The sequence below is a fragment of the Hippoglossus hippoglossus genome, chromosome 9 (genome assembly GCF_009819705.1).
Source record: "Hippoglossus hippoglossus isolate fHipHip1 chromosome 9, fHipHip1.pri, whole genome shotgun sequence".
Lineage (NCBI taxonomy): Eukaryota > Metazoa > Chordata > Actinopteri > Pleuronectiformes > Pleuronectidae > Hippoglossus > Hippoglossus hippoglossus.
In genome coordinates, this window is record NC_047159.1 from 24,198,245 (window position 1) to 24,220,729 (window position 22,485).

Here is a 22,485-nt window from a genome sequence, read left to right on the forward strand (position 1 = left end):
TGGGTATCCAGAGGAAGTTAAACTGAAACCCTGAAGATATTTCAGAACATAAAAAGACACATTTTCTTCATATTATTATCCAACCATCCATCATCGATACCACTTATCCTCTTAAGGCTGTGGGGGAGCACAAAAACATAAGATTCTAAAATACCTAAAAAATATCATAAACTTCTTTTTAGCTCTAATTACAGAAGGACTAAGGATTAGTGAAGGATTTATTAAACATTAATAAAACCATTAACTCTGTAGGAAGTCTGCCTTATTAGAATGTTTTTTCACTGCTCCTGTCTGAATGGATGTGATCAGAAATTTGAAAGAAAGATAGAAACATGATTTTTCCCTCATAGGTCGGAACATGTTTCTGAAAAGTGTGAAAATGGGTCGAATAAGAAAGTGTGTGTGTGTTTGTAGTTTGAGACTTCTGATAGTTCCTCTTCCCCAGAGAAAGAGCCGCCTCTTCCTCCTGCAAGCTTGGATCAAACACCAGCCGCTGCTGCCACCACCACCACACTGTAATTAGTCTCTTTTCATTTCACGTTTTTTGTTAGAAAAACAACACACTGTAAACATGTTTGGTTTTTGTCCACATTACGTCCTAACTGCTGTTTCTGTTCCTTGTTTGTTTGAGACTGTTGCTGGGACACTGTAGACCGTACCAACAGCATTTTAAAACAACGTCTGCTACAACATCGTGATGCTGCCACTGAGGGTGGAGTGTGTGTGTGTGTGTGTGTGTGTGTGTGTCGCAGCATAGACACACAAAATCAATGACACACACTGAGTGTGTACACTTTCTGTTGCTTGTCTCCACTCAGTCGGATGTTATTTTGGAATGTTAGTGCTTCGGCTGGGCTCATTGTGCTCTGTGTGAGCGCTTTCATTCACCTCTGACTAACGGCACTGTTTCAGTTACAGAATGCTTCAAACTATTCAAAATATTTACCATGCAATTTTCTGAGCATTTTTTTCTACAAATAAACACTTTACAATCTACTTGTCTCCCCTGACCTGGTTTCCTCTATTCTGTTGTCATAGTCGGACTCGGGGAAAATAAGCTGATGATGCTCTTGAACAGCTTCGTCGGCAAAGAATAAATTCACATAAGAGATGTTGGTAAGTACGGTGGCCCGAAGAGCTCAAACCCACTACAGCTTAAGAAAACACTCAAGCAGTAGTAGTAGTCTTAAGGTGTGGTTTTAGTGTGGGAGCTGTTTTCAAACATTTTCTCAGTGAGCCTGATAATAAAAAATCCACGAGCCCTTGCCATCATCAAAAATCTATATTTGAAAAATATTGATTTCAGTTGCATTTGCTTGACTGATTATTAATAACTCGATAGTGAGTGATTACCATGAACAACCCTGTCATTACTTTGTCTTATTGCATCTTTACTTCCTCTCTGAATTCAACATGACTGACTTCCTGTTTGAAACTGAAAAAAGAAAGTTGTCTTTTTGCAGTTTATTAGAGGGTTCCCAATGACCAATGCACACTTCCTCCCATAAAACTTTATTCACAGAAAAGATCAAAATAAAAAGACACAGGTTTAAAAAGAAGAGTTAAGACCAAGCCTCAAATCACCGACACATGAGATCAGTCATTATGCATCAAATATTTATTCTTTTAAAACGTTTATTACTGATTAAATTCATGTCGGGAAAAATGATAGTACATCTCTTTTTCTCCAGTGTACAGCAAACCACAGCTGACAAGTGTGTTTCAACATAGAACACGGGGCATGTTCACACATGCACAGTTTGGTGTGCTAATTATGTGTGTATGTTCTATATTGAATATAAACACACAAATATATTTATATATACACATACTCGTAATGAATAGAAATCATAAAGTGTGAGATTTGACACCATCTCTGGGCCACGGAGGTCACAGTGACCTCTCGCCGCTTATCAGGCTCCCACACCGCCTGCCAGAGTCTGCCGAGACAATGACAACTAGACATATCCAACAGATTCTTAGCCAGTGTGTGCAGCTCTTTTCATTTGTTACTCTCCCAATTCAAAATAGAAAAATATGTCAGTTTGTATGATGCCTCTGCGACAAACCCTGGTGGTGCACGTGGAGAGGGAGAGAAGCTCAGGGCCCAACGCACTGAGATCCAGTGCTGCAGTTCATCCCCATTTGTTCTTACAACAACAGGCCCACTGTCTGTCACACTCTCAACATGGATGCAGAAAACCCTGTCTGCTGGAACAGGTAGCAGGGGGTTGTGACAGAAGAGCAGAACAAATATAACATGACATCAGACTTTTAACATCAGTTAACTGTTAAGAAAATTCTGCAAGCTGAGGAAACAAAGTAAATCCTTCACAGTCTAAATGTATTTCAGGCTTTAAATACCTCTTCAAACAAAGTGTTACATGCTCAAAAATCAAGGCCCAAAAAGTTTGATGTGGATCAAAGGTCACCGGCGTGACTCCCAGAGGCCGGTTTCCAGAGTAAGAGCCTCCTCGTGCCCCGTCAGTGACCAGATACAGGCGAGAGTCCATCGCTGTGAGAGGTGCTGATATGTGGGTGTCGGGGGAAGAAGGCTGGTGGCTGCAGACATATATAACTAGAGAGGTGGAGGGTGGGAGGGGGCTTAGCCCTGAGCGCTTCCTGAGGACTCAACACGGCCCAATCAGACCCTGATTCACCCTGCCTCTTGGGTGACCAGGGGCCACTATGGCAACAGTCCTATGAGAGGCGCCACTGAGCTCCCGATATATTTTTTTTTTTACTATATTGGCAGTATCATTCTTTAAAAAAAAAAAAAAAAAAAAAAAAAAAAAGATGAAGGAAAGGGTTTAAAAGCAAACATTGAAAGCGAAGTAAGACTGCAGTGACCGCTGCTGTCAGAGCTGAACATCTGAGAGCTCAGCCAGCGGATCATCTGCTCTGATGCACTTTAACAAAAAGACAAACAAGAATGAAATTAAAATCAATTATTCTTGGCTCAGCACTACTAGAGGTTAGAGGGGAGAGGGCGGGAAGCTTGGCAAAACAGAGACAAAGAAAAATAAAAGACGAGAAGTCCCCAGGTCTGTCCATCAGATTAGTTGCTAAAGGTTGTCTACCAATCATCATCATCCATGTTATTTTCTTTTTCCCCGTCAGGTCAAATAAAACAAAATCTAGCAGTTCGTGATCAGTCAGCGTGAGCCGAGGTAACACAGGTGTCTGAATTGCAGAAACTGTGGAGAGGTGTTGAGGGCTCCCCTTTAACTCAGACGCTTGATCCAAAGACCATCTCCTGACCAATCAGACAGCCCCCTGCCCTGTCCCTCCCCCCAAAAAATAAAACTAGAAAGAAACAAATAAATCCAAACGAGGTGAGCCCTCCTTCTCCTCTGGCACAGAGTCTGAGCCGACTCTGAATGTCCCATGTGCAGTGGAATGAGAAGGAGAGATGAGATACTGATGGAGGAATATGCAGATTATGTGGATATAAATCTGGGAGTTATGGCAGTCAGTTGTCAGCTTGCAGATCCTTTAAGAAAGGAGGACCTCAGGTCAATAGTGCCCATCTGCTGAATTCCAAATAAAACTTGATCTGACATCTGATAAAATCTGTACATTATTTTAAAGTCTTCATGATTAGTCTGTCCAAAGGGGACATGTTTTCCATTTATTTTTTTAATTCTTTCACTGTATATTTATTAAATCTTAATCTGCTCTTTAATTTAGATGCTCTGAGTCCCATTGTGTATGCATGTGTGTGTGTGAAGAAGATGCCGCCGGCCTTTTGAGGATGGCTTCGAGTTTGCTAGCAGCACTTTTTCTTTCGTTTACTGTTCCGGGTGAGTTTGACCACGTCGTTCTGTTGCTGTTGCTGCTGCTTGGCCATCACCTCCTTTTTGGCTCTTAGCACTAGCTCTGTGATGCAGTTGAACATCTGCAGGAGAAGCACAAATGTGAGTGCAGCAGTCAGTCAGATCAGCCACATCACACACAGCAGTTTGCGAAAAACAGATATTGAAAGTTTTCTTCACTAGTAATAATATAATGTATCTCATCTACAACTCCAAAGTCAGAGTCGGAAAATGGAGTATGTGAGAATGTAATTTAAAATGTTTTGATAGATCAGAAAATTTGGGTTAATTGATAATGAAAATTATTGTTAGTTGCAAAGTGTATTTCCTATTTCCCCAAAACTTGTTTTGACCCTCTGAACCCCAAAGGTTCTTACAGCGTCCTGCAACTCTATTGAAACTGCAAAATCCTGTCAACAACTCAAAAAGCATAAATAAATAAATAACAGTTATAATGCCATAAATTATTATTTTTTATTATATATGTATATGAAAAAATATCAGTATATCAATATAAGTGCCCTCAAGAGTTACCCATATTCAAATTTTCACTTGACTGTCACATGACTGGTTTTGTTTTTATGTTTTTACAGAATCTGGTTGGTGCAGAGAGTCCATATTTTGGAGAAATATTAAATGAGGGATCTAAAATTAAGGGATTCTGAAATGTCACAATCTCTATCTTGGATTTCATTATTTGTTCAAGGACTGTTGGAAATTTGAAAGTCCAACGATATTTTCTGTTTTCACAGAATCCGACTATGATAAACCTTATCATAAGCCTGTTAAACCCTCCATTGGGTTTAGGGGTTCAGAGGGTTAAAGAAATGATTTGTACAATAAACCACTGCACGTTTAGAAAACTGAGACAAACTACTGATCAGCAGGAATCTGGGGATGCAGACACACTGCTGAACTCAAGCCTTCATCTGAGCTGCTCTACACATCAGAGAAACCATTCCACACAAACACTGCAGTCTGAGCCAGTGACAACACAAACAGTGAGTTACCTCTTCAACGTTGATGTTCTCTTTTGCACTCGTCTCAAACAGGTTGATTCCCATCTGCTCAGCAAACTTCTGCGCGTCAGTCGTCTCAACCACCTTCGAGTTAGGGTCGTCGTTCTTGTTTCCCACTGAAAACAGAAAATATTGCCAGGATGACACAGCAGGAAAACTCTTGAGTCAACACAAAAAGAGAGTCTATTTTTAAGCTGAGAAAGTCAAGGTGATTTTGAAAACACTAAATAAGAGCACACTCACCTAATATTCGACACACGTCGTCACAGTTCTGGTTGATTTCATGTAACCATCGTTTGACGTTGACAAAGGACTCGGCACTCGTGACGTCGTATACCACTATGACCCCATGTGTTCCCCTGTAGTATCTGAACACAGCAGAGAGAGACACAGTCAGCCGTTAACATCAAGTATTATACAGCCGGAGTAAAAATATATATCCACGTACTGTGTCACATCATTATGAGTGAATGAAAACTAGTGAGCAAATTAGCAGAGATGTGAAAACTGTAGCTACAAGTAATAGTTATATATAGTTATATTTTTGAAATAGATTAAAGTAATAACAGACTGCAAAAACCAAATGTAATAGATGAATGGTTAAGGCAGTTAGATAAAAGTTGAAATACAATAAATAACTGGAAAACAAATAGTAGGAAATAACTCAAAGTAATGGATAAATTAATAGGGTGAACGTAACAAAGAGCAAATGGCAGATAGTTAGCGAAAGTCAATGGATAAGAAGTTGATAACAGGTAATATAATTAACAGACTTAACAACTGAACAAATCATTAACAGCTCAACTGCATGAAAAAAATACTGTATGATAATCCATATATATACACTTTTGTATCATCAGTTGTTAAATGACAGCAACTTCAAGATCTATTCCAGTGGACACATTTGGAACATGAGTCCTGGACTGGATGGGGGGTACTTGAGTTGATGTGTCGGGTCTGTGGGGTTTTTAATCTGACATAAAGGTTGGCTACCACTGAGGTGACGCATGTTGACGTCCAGCAGGAGGAGACAAAACTCAGTTAGGATGACACATCATCTTAAAACTGTAATAAAAATACCCGACAACGCAAACTAATGATGCCGTTACTTAAAACGACCTGAGTCTGAAGCAAGTGCAGCAGATTAACAGAAATGTCTTATTGTCCAGACTGAGTCAATGGACTGTGCTCTCAGAGTAAGTCAATTGAAATGATAGCTTCAATAATGCAACACTGAAGTACACAATACAGAGTGTGTGGCTGCTTGACAAACACAACAAGTAAACCAGAGAAAGACAACCAGACAGTTGAACTGTAAACCTGTGGCCAGGTCCTGTGAGCATCTCTAACATAGCTGCACCGAGACTGAGCAAACACAAAGAACCTTTCGTCAGGCTAACAGAGTGTGTGTGTGTGTGTGTGTGTGTGTGTGTGTGTGTGTGTGTGTGTGTGTGTGTGTGTGTGTGTGTGTGTGTGTGTGTGTGTGTGTGTGTGTGTGTGTGTGTGTGTGTGTGTGTGTGTGTGTGTGTGTGTGTGTGGCTGCCTGACGAGACAGCATGGGGATATGGTGTTGTCCCCAATGTCCAGCAGTAATGAGCAACCAGACAGCCGGGACGGCTGGTTGTCTGTGTGTGTAAAGTGCAAATGAATAGAGACCCATAAACACACACCACAGGCACATGGGCCCCAAGCAGTCACCATTTCTGTAGTAAAACAGCACAAACAGGGTAATAAAATGTTAATAAACCAGACTTCTCACTCAGAAATCATCCATCAACAGAGCACCATGACGCCCTATGGGTTTAATACTCTGACCTGAGCCCTGTTTCAGAAAGCGGGTTGAGTGAAGTGGACTCGGAGTTGAAGGAATCTCTGGATTCACAGCTGGGATTAGAATGCTCCCCCACTTGCATCTCCTGGGACCACTTTTGGTCAGATCTCACCTCCCAGCTCTACATGCAAATTAACACAAGTCATTTCTGTTTAGACTAAATTATGTTTTTATTCCGGCTGACTGACAAGCAGGTCATGTTGTCAATGTGTATGTATGCGAGTGAGAGAGAGAGTGAGTGAGTGAGTGAGATTGAGACAGAGAAAGAGGGAGTGGGGCAAACAGTGGTTGAGGGAATCAATGTTCTGCTCACAGCTGTGCAATGGGATACGATTTTACTTATTTAAAATAGTAAAAAAAAAAAAATCTCTATCTGGTGTTCACAGTGCTGATATTATAAAGGTGGCTGCAAATAAATGTACACGCGGAGACGTGTAAAAATTGTAATTCGTTGTGAAACTGTGGCGGGGTCAGAGGACATCAGCAGAGAAGACAGTCTTTCATATGTGGCCCACGATGTACTTGTGGTCACACAGCGAAAATAATAAGACCCCCAGACCACCTCCAAGCGCGGTCTGTCTGAGTGACTGGATGTCAAATGATTCCTCTATGTGTCCCTGGTGTGTTCACATCTGTACTTACAGCTGACCACTTGTGAAAGCAGCTCCTAAACACACAACCAGAAGCACAACTGAATAAAGTGCAGAGGAGAGACAAACAATCCAGCTAACGGCTGTGCAGACTGCTCAAATGAATCTGTCACGTCCCATTCACATATTGGTTCTCCTGTCAGTGTTTGAGCATATATGTATGAGATGCATCAGCCAGTAAATATCCTTTTTATTATTTTTTAAAAACACACTGGCCCGCATGGCAGCTAGCAGCTAGTTAGCAAGGTAGTACTGTTAGCATAGCTGTGCTGTGTGTAGCCCACAGACATTATAGGGGTACCCACATTGTTTGTGGTTCAACAGCACTGTAGTGAGCAAGTGACAGGAGTGTAAACAGTGTTTGTGTCTCTGAAACAACATCACAGCCAGAAGAGGGGTGAAAATTAGAATATCAACCTGAGTGTTAATTTACATCGTGCTGATCAGAGCTGGAGCAAACTCGCTTAATAAGCATGAGGAACCGTTTCACAGAGAGGGAGTCGTGCACTAACATGCACATGAATGCAGGATTGGCCAGTGAGTTAATAGACAGACAAGCTCAGATCACAACACACACAGAGAGGGAGTCGAACAGAGCCCCATTACTCCATTATATTTTTACACAGAAAATATTTGGTTACTACATTAATGTTTATAGGTCACTCCAGGCCACCTGAGTGGATTGAGCAGGTCTCAGCCCACGACCCAGCTCCAGTGAAATTCATTAAGGACCTAATGAGGCACCATGCCACTCTACTTCAGCAGCCTACCAGTCTTCTATCAGTCTAAGTCAGCCGCCTGGTTGGTGGAGGGATTCCTACAGAACAACTGACAGGAGAGTCGTACTCCCCAGGGGCTGAAGCATCAGCACTGCAGACGTTCGAGCTCTCTGGGTGACTCTGGTGCCCTGATCGTCCTCACTGCAGCAGTGTACGTCATAGAAACTCTCAAACATGTGTCTCGGTCTTGTTCAGAACAAACCTCGCAAGGTTTGGACAATGATGGCTTTATATGTCTGTCTGCTCCAGTCAAAGTCAAACAGTGTTTTGTTTTGATTCGACAGTCGACAACTTTGCGCTTTGATTCACTCACATTACTCTCACGGCTGTCATTTTCATATACAGCGGTTTCAGTGAAAAAGTCCTAAAAAAAACATTACTATGATTACTTTCATAACTAGGAGTCATGACAGCGTGAAAATGTGTCAATCATAAAGCAGTAGGACAGAGATGTTCCCCTGAAAAAATATTTGTAATATTTAAAAACCTCATTCATTTTGCACTGACTGCCTTTTCTTGGCCAGAGATCTAGACCCAGTCAGCAGGAAGCTAATTGCTTCTGCATCTTCCAGTGACCCATTAGAACCTTACACGAATGGGATGTAATCCAATTTCATTCATTAGCATCATGCTGTGAACTGCAGGAGACGAGGCGAACGATGTAGTGTATGTTTTCAAATCTTGCCCAACAGCGAAAGTGTTTCCTTTAAAGTGAAGCAGGCGGGCGACCATGCGTTTGAGTTGTGTTGTGACTCAGCAAAGTGAACAGATAGTGAATTAAATATAACAACCCTCTGCGGTCACAGGCCTCATGTTTTACATGTGTGGGATGAGTGGGAACTTTTGTGTAGCAACATGAAACAAGAATAATGGGAGTTGATTAAATCTGAAATCTAGCATTAGAAACCCACCAAGTCTGAGTGCTGCACTTAAAGGTGTAGAGACCAAAACACGACATTGTATCTACCTACTAATAACACCAACGTTTGTCTGTCTGTATATGTAATGCACATCTCATGAACCGTCCATCTTATCGACTTCACACTTGGCATGTTTACTGTAAATTGTCCAGAGAAGTGCTGTGCAAGGTTTGGTGCAATTTACACATGCAATACATTCACTATTAATACAATTCAAATCAACAGGTTACCAGCATTCTGTAGCTGTCAATGGAGGCCAGGCAGTGTGCTAACAGTCAGAAGAAGAACTCGGCCCACAGACTATGTCCTCTGGTATACTACTGCAACGGCTGGTAACTGGGTCAAACCACAGGTCAAAATCAATGCCAAACTGACACAGACATTGTCGTGAGTTTCCAGTGTTAATTTCCATCATGTCTGCAAAATTCATAAAATCAGTTCCCCTTTAGCAATCTATCTACAAAGTAAAAGCACAACATTCGTTTGTTTTTTATGTAAGGCTTTGCATTGAGCAGTTTACAGAGCGTGTATTTTGAAAAGTTGTGAACTTGGGTCTGGCGATATTGTAAAAAGTCCAACATGTTGCGTTCACCTGCCACAGACGACACGAAACGAGATGCGCACAGCCAGAACATCAGGGTTAAAGTGACCGGAACGACCAGGATTCATGATCCGACAACATCGATTAATAACTAAATACATCTGATGGTTCAGCAGGTTATTATAAAGATCAGTTCTACATGTGAACAATAATAAAAGAGCAGAGGAGCAGGGTGTCTTGTTGACTGGCACTGATAGTGTAAAAATGAATTGTTCATTATCGTAATTGAGGTCAAAATAGTCAGTAACCGTAATATTGATATGAAGTCATATCGCCCAGCCCTAGTCTATATATGTGAATCATTGATAGTAAAAAAGGAGAATTTGCCTGACATCAGTGTGAACGCTGAGCCACATGGCTACGATTCAACACTGGACAAAAGTGTGACACATACTTCAAGCATTAGAGGGTAAATCCACCCAGCCGTTGCTGTCATGTAGCACTACAGCCTGAGACCAGGAGCCTCCTTCTCACATCTGTAATTAGGATCTGCGGGGAATTCCACCCAGTTTCACAGAGCAGCACCGATTTATCCTAGTTGTCGACAAACTGCTTCCTCAAATATAATACCTTATCTGAGGACCACAAAGACGTAGTTTCAGATTCAGTTGTTGAAAAGAAAACGAACAGCTTCACCTGAAAGGTCTGTGTGTTTGTAGGTTTGAGTATGAATTTACTTACGTGGATGTGATGGTGCGAAAGCGCTCCTGCCCTGCTGTATCCCAGATCTGTAGCTTCACCTTCTCCCCGTTGATCTCCACTGTTCGGATCTTAAAATCCACCCCAATCGTGGTGATATAGCTACCTGTAAACAGGCATACAAACACAAAATCAAGTTAATGAACCCACAAATTTAGAGCAAGAAGTCTTTAAAATATGGTGAGGCAGAACCACACACCTGAAAATGTGTTGTCTGCAAATCGCAGGAGGAGACTGCTCTTCCCCACGCCTGAGGAGGAAACACAAGCACAGGATGAGGTTAAGAGAACCACAGATTTCCAAAAAAACAAGGGTGCATTCTTTACAATATTTCAATTCTGACTAAAACAAAATATTGCAATTGTATAATAACACATTTATTGAGTGTTTGGAAGGTTTTATGCCCACACAAGAGAAAATTCCCATATGGCTTAAGTTTAGTTTCTAATTATATCCTAGTTACCAGAGATTACCACCATGTGATGACTGTAAACCAAAACAAGATGTCAACCTGAACATTTGCTGTAATCCTCGTGTACCCACAGATTTTGTGCTTTATAAAGACAAAATTGTTCAGGATGATGGATTTAAGGTTAACAAGGCAGCACCTTTAGTGTTCATTTAAAGCATCTTGACTGTGCTGACATAAGCTTAATCATTGCTATTACAGATGTAACAACAGCAACATGAAAGGCTCAAGTCGAAGTCCACACAGGCATGACAACTAAATGGAACAAGTAATAGAGAGTCCCTAAAATTATCGAGCATGATAAATAGGTTTTAGGTAGGAGGAAAGCAGAGGGGTAAAGGGAGTGGGAGTTAAAAGAAGACAGATGAGAAGGAGTGCTGTGTCTTCGACAGATCAGTTGTCAGGTAACAACTGGAAGTTAGGAAGTGACTCTGCTGCCCAGCCGGGGGAGCGACTCACCCTGCAGCCCTGTTTCTTCGCCTACCTATTGTGTTATTGTCATCTCATGTTTGATTGGTCGCAACATAAAAAGCTCTCAGGTTCCTGTGGGCTCCATGCTGCAGTGTTTTGTTCAAACAAACAATAACGAAAGCTTCAAAGCAGGAGAGAGAGAGAGATCATATTTTTGTACTTGAGAAGCTTGCGTTCATTCTATCTCTCCAAAAACTATCCCGAAAATAAAACCTCCAGCTTGACAGTGAAAGAACTATTCATTTCCATTTTCAAGCCCTGTGGCCTGGAACTTGTGCATCTTCATGGTACTCCATAGGTTTTGCAGAGGAGTGGCATCTTATGTGTTCGATTAGGTGCTTGACGAAATATCATTACATAACTGATCTAGTGTCAGACTGCTCTCTGTGAGCAGATGTGTCATGTGCATGTCCTACTGTGACAGGCCAGAGGCTAAGTGATAAAAACCCAGCCTCAGTGCAGTGTGGGTAATCCAGAGTGTGGAATGTCTTGATTCTCAGCAGCACTTCTGTTTACAGGGTCGAGAACATCTTTCCTAAATGAACTTGGTGCATCACAGCAGACAGTTGTATTTCCACGCTGCAGCTGGGCGGGACACTGGCCTCTGTGTGCGAGTGGCAGTGAAGGACTTGCTGTGCAGCCTGACCCTCTACTGTGAGCAGCCAGCTGATGGGGTAGTGCCAGGATCAGGGCTGTCAATGAATGCAAAGATCATTTCCCCACAAAGAGGTCCTGCAGGAGGAGGATCCACTTCTACTGAGGGTGGAGCCGTGTTAAAAAGGCATGTTAATGGGGGAGATGGAAGAAGAGCAGTCCTTATCAGGAGTAGAGAGATCTTAAATATGCATCTACCTGGGACACCAGGCTTTAACATGATAACACAGCTAAGGTAAACACAGAGCAGGTCGTCTCTCAGCAGGCCAGCACACATATGCATTTACCTTCATGATATTACAGTTGTGAATGAGCATTTGATTAGTGTCACTTCACCACACTTTAACAGACTGGATGCAAAGATGCAAACCAGAGGCTGCAGTGCAGCACTCCTCCACTGTGAAGCAGCTAGCACTAGCATGCTAAATAACAAAACGTATCTTGCTAACCTAATCTCATTGAATTTACTTAACTACTGTGCAGTAGAAATATAAATAAAGACATTCTAGCTGATGTACGTAGAGCTCAAATTTATTAAAACACCAGCTTCTGAGTGCAGCTACCGTGAGTTCACATTAGCCCTATAACCAGTGTACTGTTAGCGCACCTTCCAGCTAGCTAGCTAGGCTAGCAGGGGTTACAAACAAGAGGCCACATTAAAGAGTGTGAGACCCCCATACAGTGGTTTATTTCCCAGTGCGTCTTCGTTGTGTAACAATAATAACTGTCTGAGTCGATATGAGCACAGGAAGAGAAATTCTTCGAGTCAAACGCTGGTGATCTGGAGGCGATATCCGGCCTGATCGCTGCCATGCCCGGACACACAACCTCCGCCCTGTCACCGCCACAGAAATATGGCGGATGTGTACATTTCACATATAAATTCCATTCATCAAACTAACATACGATAAGTAGTAAATGTGTCAGACAGATAGACACGGGGCTTCAAATTGCATTTCTGCTTCCCCCCCTGTACAAAAACAGGACGAGGCCCACTTCCCGTCCCGCATCCTCGGCGTCGGCTTACCGCTGTCACCGATGATGAGCAGCTTGAAGAGGTAATCGTAGTCCCTTGCCATGCCGGTAGCTAGTGGCTCACTCCCGCCGTGTGCCGCTTCGTAGCTCGGTTCTCTGCCCGACCCCCTCGGCCCGTGGAAATAAAAACTCACCAGCCCCCCAGAATCCCACGATACGAGAGAAAACGACCACTAGAAATGCCACAAACTCTTAACCCCCGAGCCGGCGGCGTTTTTTATCGGGGTTTCACGGCGTCAGCAATCCTCTCCCTCCGCTGCAAACAGCCGGAAACTCCGCTTCCTTCTCTGTTGGAGCTGCACCCAACTCTGACCCGGCGTCACTGCGCAGGCTCCGGCTGCAGCCCGGCCGTGCCGTCCCATTGATGAAGCACACCCATGCTGCTGGAGGGCAGGGTCCTCCCATTGATTCCCAACTACACGATACACATGTCTTTATAATAACATGTACTAATAGAAATACTTTGTTTGGTCTTAGGTGACGTTTTCTTCACTTAAGTTAAGCTGTAGTAGTCATTTTTAAGTTAAGTATTCTTGCACTAATTCTCATTTTGCACTATATCCATGCATCCATCTATCACACATTGATGACCATCATCTCTATTATAAGTTAAGTTCACTTCATCCTCATCACATTAAGGGTACATGAGAGGATATGGTTAATATGTCCAAGGAATGTGACAATTTGAAAAACCTTTTCCTACAGATGTTAATGTTTACTTCTCGTGGTGATGATGCTTTTAGAGCCAAAAACAAGATCATGTCAAAATGACACTCAAGTGCCAAACTTCCTTACATCCCCCCTCCCCCCGTTTTTATTCTGAATCCTCAATTGCACACACACTGTATAAAATTGAGTGAAAATACAATGACACACTACATTGTGAAATCAAGATCTCTTTATTTTGTATTGCCTTTTTACAACCGTATCACTGACGTAAGCATGTATTTTTGTACTCTTACAAGAGGCTGCTTTTGACCCTGAACAACTCTCACACAAAATCCAAATAAAAGCTAAAGATAGGGGTGTCACTTCATTACAGTGATGTCTTGACTGCTTGAAATCATTTTTGGTAAAATAAGTAGCAAAATACAAACGTCAAAAAAAGAATTTGGCCTTGTGTCTTCCTAATTTCATTAATTACAGGGGAGTAACCTGCACAGTGTGAGATAAAAGAACAAAGTTATAAATCGGGCTTAAATGCCACTAAAACAATGATGTGAGGAAGAAAAAAAAAAGAAATTTGTTGGGGGAAGCCAGTCAAAAAGCAACCCATCTCAGCCTTTGTCCATGAAAGGCAACATGGGCACGTGTGGCGAGTGTGTCTGGGGCTCTTAAACAGTGGAGACTTGTTTTACATGTTAGTCAAGCTTCTGTTGATTTCTCCAGATGTCACTTCATGGTTCAGTCCTGCTCCATCATGTTAGGATGGTGTCATCTATCTCTTCGTTAGAGTCTGGCATGCTGGCGATTTTCTTCAAAGACCGGCGGTGACACTCAGACAGTAGGTCGTTACTTGCAGAGTCCAGAATGGCAGTAATACTCTGAAGTGAAGGAAGAGAACAAGTTAAAAGAGAACAACAGTCTTTTCTAATGTACATCATCTCCATTTGTAAATTATACTAGAGATGGTCTGCAGTCTGACCTGCATGGTTTCCTCTCCCTGGCGAAGTCGTAGCAGGTTGACAATGGTGTGTTCGCTCTGGGCTCTGACGCTGGTGTTCTTGTCCTTGGTGTTGTCCAGCAGACTCTTCAGCACAGGCTTGATGAGACTGGCCTCCACTGAGGGCGTAGCCGGGTCTTTGAATACCCACCACAGCACCCGCTCTGACACCAGTCTGATGTCACTGGACTGATTCTGAAGACACTGTGTGGCCATAAAGACAGCAGACGTCATATTACAAAACCTCCATAGATTACACACTGTGAAAGCAGGTACTCGTCCCTGTATTTATTCATTCAAACTCTTATAGCTTCATGTCTTAAATGAAATCTACTTGGTCAATCCGTCTAATAAGATACAAGATGGCGCTGCAGGAGTTGCAGCTAGTTGCACCTGCTATTGCACAGTTTCTCAATATCACAACACACACTACCCACCATTACATGCACTATTTTCATTATCTGTATAACGTATACCAAATATATATTATTCCGGAAGTATGCCACTTATTGTGAAATTCACCCACAATAAGTGCGCACGTACACCCACACACACACCCACACCCACACACAATTTCAAAATCTCATTATACTAACGCACAAATACAGTATACATCCTCGTGCAATCATTTTAGTAGTACATTTCTCTATAAACAATGTTCACGTCCGTAGTGATTTGTACATATTCTCTGCATTTTTATTCGATTTTTTATTTTCATTTTATTGCCTTTTTTATTCTCTTATCTACATCATTCTGACTATCTGCTGCTGTAACAAGTGAATTTCCCTGGGGTGGGATCAAAAAGCTTTATCTTATTTTATCTTACTATTAAGATTTACTTAACAACTAAACACTCTGTGTAATTAATAAATTATGACTGATATCTGACTCAAGTTCACAAGGCTTCAAAGAAAGAATACATGGATTTCAGTGGACTGGTATTTTCTTTGGCAGAATAGGTTAAATACCATCATGTTACTTTTAAATCTATGAATTAAAACTTCATGATACTATTAACATATGAGCAATCCTAACCTGGTAAAAGACGAGTAAAGAGAAAAACAACTGACAAAGGAGAATATTATTCAAATAACCCCTCGTATCGTAGTATGAAGGGTGCAGCAAATAGTTTATCAATGACACTCACTTCCTAGCATGTAGAAGTAAGGGAAGCCTGTGATTATCAGCTGAATGAAACGGTTCTTGCTTTACCTTGACTAACTGTGTGATGATGCGTTGGGAAATATTACTGCCTCCCTCTGTCCTGAGATGATGCCTCATCAGATATCCCATCGCTCTGATTCCACTGGTGGCAATGGGGATCTGGAAGAGCAGAGAACAACATGTTTTGAAAGAGAAAAGAGCTAGGTTGATGTACAATTTATTTAGGAAAAATGATTACCAGCGTTATTACTCATTTGATTAATGGATTAGGTTTGATTATGGATTATGGGCTAGGACAGCTATTGGATGGAAGGGACTTTCTTGACTCTGCTGGTTGCCTAGTAACCTGTGGTAACAAGGCTCCCGCCAATAAATTGTTGAGCACATCTCTTGTAATAAAACAACATATAAATAACCATATTCCTAAAAATATAAAACAATTTCTTTAATGTGAGAAATGTGTTGTCAAAGAACGGAGGACCAGACTCAAACTTCCTCCTCACCCTGTCAGCGGTGGCGTTGGTCAAAATGGTTTCAGATACAGTGTCAAAGTATTCCGTCCCACACAGCTTCTCAGGAGCAGACTTGACAGCTATGGCCAGAGCCATGCTCCGACCATGACGCACCATCCAGTCCACACCAGACAAGTCCGCTACAGATAGAAATAAAAATAAATGTATTTATTAATTTACACAACTCAATGTTTAACTGATGAATAGAGAGGAGCAGAAAAAGAGGTAAAACACACACAGGACTTGTTAAGCTTTATTGATAGAGTTGTATTAGACAAAAATATATCCTGTTAAATAAAGATATTTAAAATAATAGATGAACAATACTTTTTGAAACTAAGCAGGTTCAGTCTATGCAACATGTCATTGGTAATAAAAAGCTGTCAGTGTTACTGAGAACAATATTAACAATTAACAAATCATCACTATACACACATACAAGACATTATTGGTTAAACTGGACGACTGAAGGTGATGTGGCATATAGATACCAACCTAAGATGTGCTGAAGTAACACACTCCGCAGCTCCTCCTCTGACAGGAAAGCACACAGTTCACCAACACAGCCCGCTGACGCCATTCGAGTTGCATCCTACACACGCACACCAGACAGAACAAGGTTCAGTGTCATTTATTCTCAAACTGACATGTAGGCTCAAAACCGCCTTTTAGAAAACCACATCCTCTCTGTCTGACTTCCGTTTTTCTACTTTGATCAAAGAGAAAAGGACAGCACTGAACATCTCTCTGTGAAATTTCTTCCGTGTTTATACATTTATACTTTATTTAACTGATAATTACTTATTCCGTATTAAGTATTCAATAACCATTACTGGCCCTGAGGTAAAAAAAACAGGCACGTTGCAACAGATGTAAAAAAAAAAGTCTTAGCTCGACTCTATGCTGCAAGACATCTGCTCCTCCTGTCATACCTCATCATGTCCCAGCATGCCTAGCAATGTGGTGGTAATGTTCTTGCGGATGGTTGGGTCCACCTTTGACCCGGCCCCCTGGATGACAAACCTCAAGGCTTGGAGCATAGTCTCCCTGTTACGGGGCAAAGAGCACAACAAAGGAATTAGCATGACAACAGCTATAATTAAGAATAGGGGCCCCGACAGTAACGGATTTTTTAAACGTAGATAATCATTTTAATGTTTGAAAACACACACATACATACATACATATATATATATATATATATATATATGGTCAGGTTGTATTCTAACATAAACAAACAAATACAGTCCTTTAGATATATATATATATATATGGTCAGGTTGTATTCTAACATAAACAAACAAATACAGTCCTTTAGATTTAGTTATTAAAGAAGGCTCAAGTTCACTGACTGAGGAGAGCTGAAAAATGAATTTGTCAGTTCCCTCTGGTGGACAAATTATGTAATGGAGATACTATTATTAAATAAACCCAAACATGTATTTATCATTTCTGTATTGACATTTCTTATTATTTATTGATGATAAGCTGATGTCAGACAATATTATTGGCATCTGTTAAAGAAATATCACTACCCACATTAACATTAGCCTTTCTGTTTCATATTTGGAACTTTTTTCCACCAGTGGTTTGACACATCGGGGCGTTCATACACACATCCTGCAGAGCACCGTTTCCTTCTTGAAGCCTTAAACTGAAGCAGTGTGTGTATGCCAAGTTCACACAACACGACTTTCAAAGTTATTGGATCACTGTACGGTTCACACTTCAAGACTTGCGGTCTTGTGATCAGGAGTCTTGCAGTCATTGTGAGTTCACACTACATTATGGACAGGCGATGGGGGGCGGGGGTTCACACACTACACATCCTTCACCAGGAGAAACCCTCGACTAGTATATCTGGTTTCCAAACATTAGATCATGAAACCACATGTCAAGAGACACAGTTATCCGACTGATCCTCCTGCTACAGAATTACATCAAGCTGGAGGAGGTGAGCTTCACATCACAGTTTTAACGAAATAACAAATCCTGGTATTTATTCTCAGCTTTGCTAATAACAATGTATTAACTCATTTTTATAACTTCATAACTTAATATTTGATAATGACACACGTTTTAATGGTGGGTGTTTCATACTCGAACTCAGCCTACGACTTAATTAATTTCTTTGGTACTTCTCATAAAAGCAATATGCATACAAAGGGTGTAGTGTGAACTAGGCATTACAATTCCTCTTCACAGGATATCTCATCAGATTTGAGGCATTTGAGGTTTAAAGAGGTAATAGTGGAAACGATACAATCTCACGACTGTCACATTCTCATGTATGCATTTGTTATCCAACATCAAATTAAACTTCAATATTAAATAAGTAAAAACCACCATCCTCAACAGGAATCAATAGTGTGATTAGATATGCACAGTAATTTTCAGCTAAATCATTTACTTTCCAAAAATAGAGAATCTTTTCCAACCTAAGTTCTCAGAATCTCACCTGACTCCAGGGTCCTCTGCATTACGGATGGCCGACAGCTGCTCGGTGAAGAGTGGGTCCACCTTGGCGTGGATGGAAACCAGCTGGCCCAGAGCCTCGGCAGCCCTCAGCCTCACCGCGCGGCTTGAGTCCAGCAGGGCCTTCAGGAAGGTGGTCTGCAGCTGAGGGAGGAAGGGCTTCAGGGCGATGCCCACCTGGAGGAGGAATACAAAGGTTTGAGCCAAGAGATGGGAATCAAGACAAAATCAAACTCCCTTATGAAGAAAGATATGGATGTATATTCAACAGTATTTTTGATGTCCTATTGGGAGATGTAGGCACAGACCTTCGCCAGCAGCAGGGTGAGAGTCTCTAGCAGAGCGGTCTTCACTGTTGAGGCAAACCGGTCTCCCAAGATACGAATGAGAGGTCCAGTTATGTTGACAACAGAGGGCCTCAGTGCCTCAGGAGACGTCAGTTTGATGATCCCTCCCAATGCTTTAGCTGCCTCTTCTTTCTGCTCAGGGCTGCCGGTGAGGACACCTTCTCTGAGGACAGGCAGGATACAGGTCACGCCCTGTGGACACAAACAGGATGAGGAACATAATAGTGAACAACATTTTCATTGATTAATCGGTCAGTTTATATTTTGATTAACTGCTTAATTACTCTGTAACATGTCTTAAAAGCTTAATCTGACAACATCAAATTGCATTTCCAAAGTTGCTATAACAGTGCTTTCCATTAATTATCTAGACTGTGGTGACCCGCCATATTGTCCCACCAGTTTCATAACGAACCCAAAAAAGCTTTAACAATAACTCATAATAACATAAGACATCTCTTATTTGATGTTTTGCTGCATTCTACTGTATAGCTGTGTGCAGTGCTATTTGCTGCATGCTCACTCATGCACTCGCGCCATCATCATAAAGTTATTACTGTTCTTGCAGACAATTAGACCAAATAGTTTCAGCTTCGCACAGTTTTCTCTGTCACGATAAAACCAGTTTTTCACTCTTTAGTATTTGTACCAATCACAGCCCCAATACCGCCATAGATTGAATGAATTTTGTGGGAAATGCTGTGTAAAATATTGAAACCAGAGAGCCAAAAAACTGCTCATATTTGTGAAAATGGAACCACTGAATTTTTGGAATTTTAAATGATTAATAGTCAAAAACTGTTGTTGATCAAGTGTGTTATTGATCATGGCTCCTGAGAATTCTTAGTATGGTCGAATTGATGGTAAAGAATTAAACAGATGAATTAAAACATAAGTGGAGACATCTCTATTGTGAGAATTATAATCGCATATGTGATATAACTGAACCAGAATTGTGTCAACCACAGCAAGGTTGTAGTAATCTTCCAACACAGGAGCTTTAGTAGACAAAAGGATGTGGGTAAAAAATAGAACTACCAACAATGAAGTCACCATGCTGTTAATGTATTGTTGAATGTGTCAGGAGGAGCAGTCTTACCTTCTTGGGCAGACAGAAACCAGCCAGGTGCTGACCCCTCACATCTGCAGCTACTGATCTAATGTCTCGGTGCAGGTCATCGATTAGAGCCAGCTGGCTGCTCGCGTCCAGTTTCTGTGAGACAAAAAGTAACAACACAGTGTCCACATTTACCCTTTGACTATACAGGACTAAACTCTTTGCTTTATTTCCACCATGTAGTATAAATATGAATATGGTATCTCTGCATCAATGCAAAGATGAAGTTGTGTACAAGTACTATTCATTTCCACTTCAACACACCTTGGTGATGGAGTTGATGGTGTCCCAGCTCTGAGTCAGGACCTCTGGGTTGGAGTCATTGAGAAGGCGGATGAGGCCGGACAGTAAATTGCGTGTGTGGGAACTGTAGTCCAGGCGGGTACGAGCAAAGTAGGCATTGAGGACGGTGACGGCAGCCTGTCTGTGGCCGGGGTCGGCACCTCGTGTGGCCTCCAGCAGGTCATCTATGATGATGCGCTGGCCCACATCATCTTCCACTGAGAGGATCACTGTTTGGCAATTGCACAGCTCCTGAGGCAAACATAATTCATCAGGGTGATCGTTAGTTCTTTATGAGCATGAGGACAGAACGAAAAGGCTGTGTAACAGGAGCGGTGGATGTAATAATTTGCGGGTGCTGGGGTTACCTGTGCTTCATCCTCGGTTCCCAGCTTCCCTTTGAGGGAGGAGAGCAGAGCAGGCAGAATGACACCCAAGTGGCGTGTCAGAGCATCGCCAGCCACAGCAGACAGGAAGGCCAGCACACGGGTGTTCACAGGAGGAGCAGTGAGCTAGTGAGGTTAGGGAGGACATCGGCCTTAGTCAGTCATCTGGACACAATAATATGGACTAACACAAGAAAACCAGACTGAACATTACCTTTGGAACCAAGTAAGGCAGAACAGAGCGACTCTTCACCGCCATGACCTGCTTAAGACCATCCAGAGCAAAGCCAGCCGTCTTCTCATCATCCTGGGAAAACACATTCAATGTATTATAGACCAGATTTTTTTTGATGCTATCTAAATTTGAGACTTTTGGTGTCCTTGTTCACTCACCAGCTGTCTGAGCAGGTTAGGCAGGATGTCATCCAGCGCCTGGTGACCAATGGTTGCATGGAGCTGCTCGAAGGTTTTGGCTGCAGCCTCTCGAACCTCCTCCAGTGGGTCACATAAAGCTTTCCTGACTGTTGGGACCAGTGATTCAGAGAAGACAAGTACCTGCAGTGGAAATACCACCAGGTTAATAATTCATGTCTGTTTCAGTTCTCAGATTCTTGGGTTAAGTTTCCATTTTTTCTGTGATTTTTTTGATTTAGATTCTGAACTAAAAAGGAATTGACTTTAATAGTAAAATGACGACAATAAATGGTACATAAAAATGGGTACTTATTTCTCTTTGAAAGACTGTACTTAGCACTTTGCCTTTGTTGAAGAGAAATGTGTGTGACTCACCGCATCTCTGCTGGTGGACTTCATGATCTCACTGAGGCCGATGCAGACGCCCTGCCTCTCATCGCTCTTGTCAGAGCGCAGCCCCTCCTCTAGGATGGGAATGATCTCAGGGAGAATCTTCTCTCCCAGCTTCCTCACCAGGTCACCCAATGTCCGAGCAGCAATCTATAACCACATGGACACACAATCAGTGGGGGGTAATTTCACGGCCACAACATAGCAAATACGGACAATTATCAACCAGGGAGCATAAAAGCAAAGGACTATGAAGTGAAAAGGAGTAAAATACCGTTCTCTTGTCGGGGCAGGTGGAGGCAAGGAAACCCAGCAGGAGAGAGAAGAGGGTTGGGAGGATCTCTCGAAGAGTTCTGGGGGTGTTGGACACCACGATCTTCCACACGTGGAGGGAAGCCTGTCGAACCACCAGCTGGGTGTCTGAACGACCCATATAGAGGCCAGAGAGGACGCGGTTACGCCGCTCGGCGCCAAGAGCACCAATGATGGCCTGTGGGGGAAGTTCAAAGGTCAGCAATGCTTGACAAATCAATGTTGAATATGTTTGAAAAACAGCAGAACAAAACCCTCATTTGAAGGTAAGTATCAGTATGTTGTGTTTTTTTTTTATTAACTGGATAAATACGTATTGGATTTGTTGTTGAAAATCTATTCACTTTATTTGATGCTGCTGTCCCAAAGTTGTCATCCTCGGAGGCCGTCTCTGTGGTCATCTTTCCTGTTACTCCAGAGATATGGAACAGTAGATCTCCAAGCAGCTGTACAGAGCTGAACCTGCACACCAACAACAGC

At 42.0% G+C, this 22,485-nt stretch overlaps 2 protein-coding genes across 3 annotated transcripts in view; both read right to left on the bottom strand.

Moving 5' to 3' along the window:
* Window positions 1-1,498: 1,498 nt before the first annotated feature.
* On the bottom strand, window positions 1,499-13,277 carry rab35b (RAB35, member RAS oncogene family b). 2 transcript variants are annotated; one of them, XM_034596067.1, is made up of 6 exons: window positions 12,936-13,277; window positions 10,514-10,564; window positions 10,297-10,420; window positions 5,078-5,202; window positions 4,826-4,950; window positions 1,499-3,898 (listed from the first exon to the last, which is right to left on the bottom strand). In XM_034596067.1, the coding sequence occupies exons 1-6, from the start codon at window positions 12,985-12,987 to the stop codon at window positions 3,770-3,772; spliced, it is 606 nt and encodes a 201-aa protein (XP_034451958.1). In that variant the 5' UTR covers window positions 12,988-13,277; the 3' UTR covers window positions 1,499-3,769. The 2 variants fall into 2 exon arrangements, with proteins under 2 accessions (XP_034451958.1, XP_034451959.1); XM_034596068.1 differs by lacking the exon at window positions 4,826-4,950 and having other exon boundaries at window positions 3,792-3,898; window positions 12,936-13,266.
* A 544-nt stretch (window positions 13,278-13,821) lies between these two features.
* The window catches only part of gcn1 (GCN1 activator of EIF2AK4), a 34,369-nt gene continuing 25,705 nt past the window's right edge, over window positions 13,822-22,485 (bottom strand). Inside the window, exons 42-57 of the mRNA XM_034595131.1 lie at window positions 22,350-22,467; window positions 21,968-22,183; window positions 21,679-21,843; window positions 21,283-21,444; window positions 21,104-21,196; window positions 20,872-21,015; window positions 20,486-20,755; window positions 20,204-20,317; window positions 19,066-19,296; window positions 18,741-18,934; window positions 17,215-17,329; window positions 16,778-16,874; window positions 16,274-16,422; window positions 15,819-15,929; window positions 14,589-14,810; window positions 13,822-14,487 (exon numbers count right to left, since the gene is read on the bottom strand). Coding sequence (XP_034451022.1) covers window positions 14,362-14,487; window positions 14,589-14,810; window positions 15,819-15,929; window positions 16,274-16,422; window positions 16,778-16,874; window positions 17,215-17,329; window positions 18,741-18,934; window positions 19,066-19,296; window positions 20,204-20,317; window positions 20,486-20,755; window positions 20,872-21,015; window positions 21,104-21,196; window positions 21,283-21,444; window positions 21,679-21,843; window positions 21,968-22,183; window positions 22,350-22,467 — 2,527 coding nt within the window. The 3' untranslated portion in view covers window positions 13,822-14,361. The remainder of the gene's footprint in view (window positions 14,488-14,588; window positions 14,811-15,818; window positions 15,930-16,273; window positions 16,423-16,777; window positions 16,875-17,214; window positions 17,330-18,740; window positions 18,935-19,065; window positions 19,297-20,203; window positions 20,318-20,485; window positions 20,756-20,871; window positions 21,016-21,103; window positions 21,197-21,282; window positions 21,445-21,678; window positions 21,844-21,967; window positions 22,184-22,349; window positions 22,468-22,485) is intronic.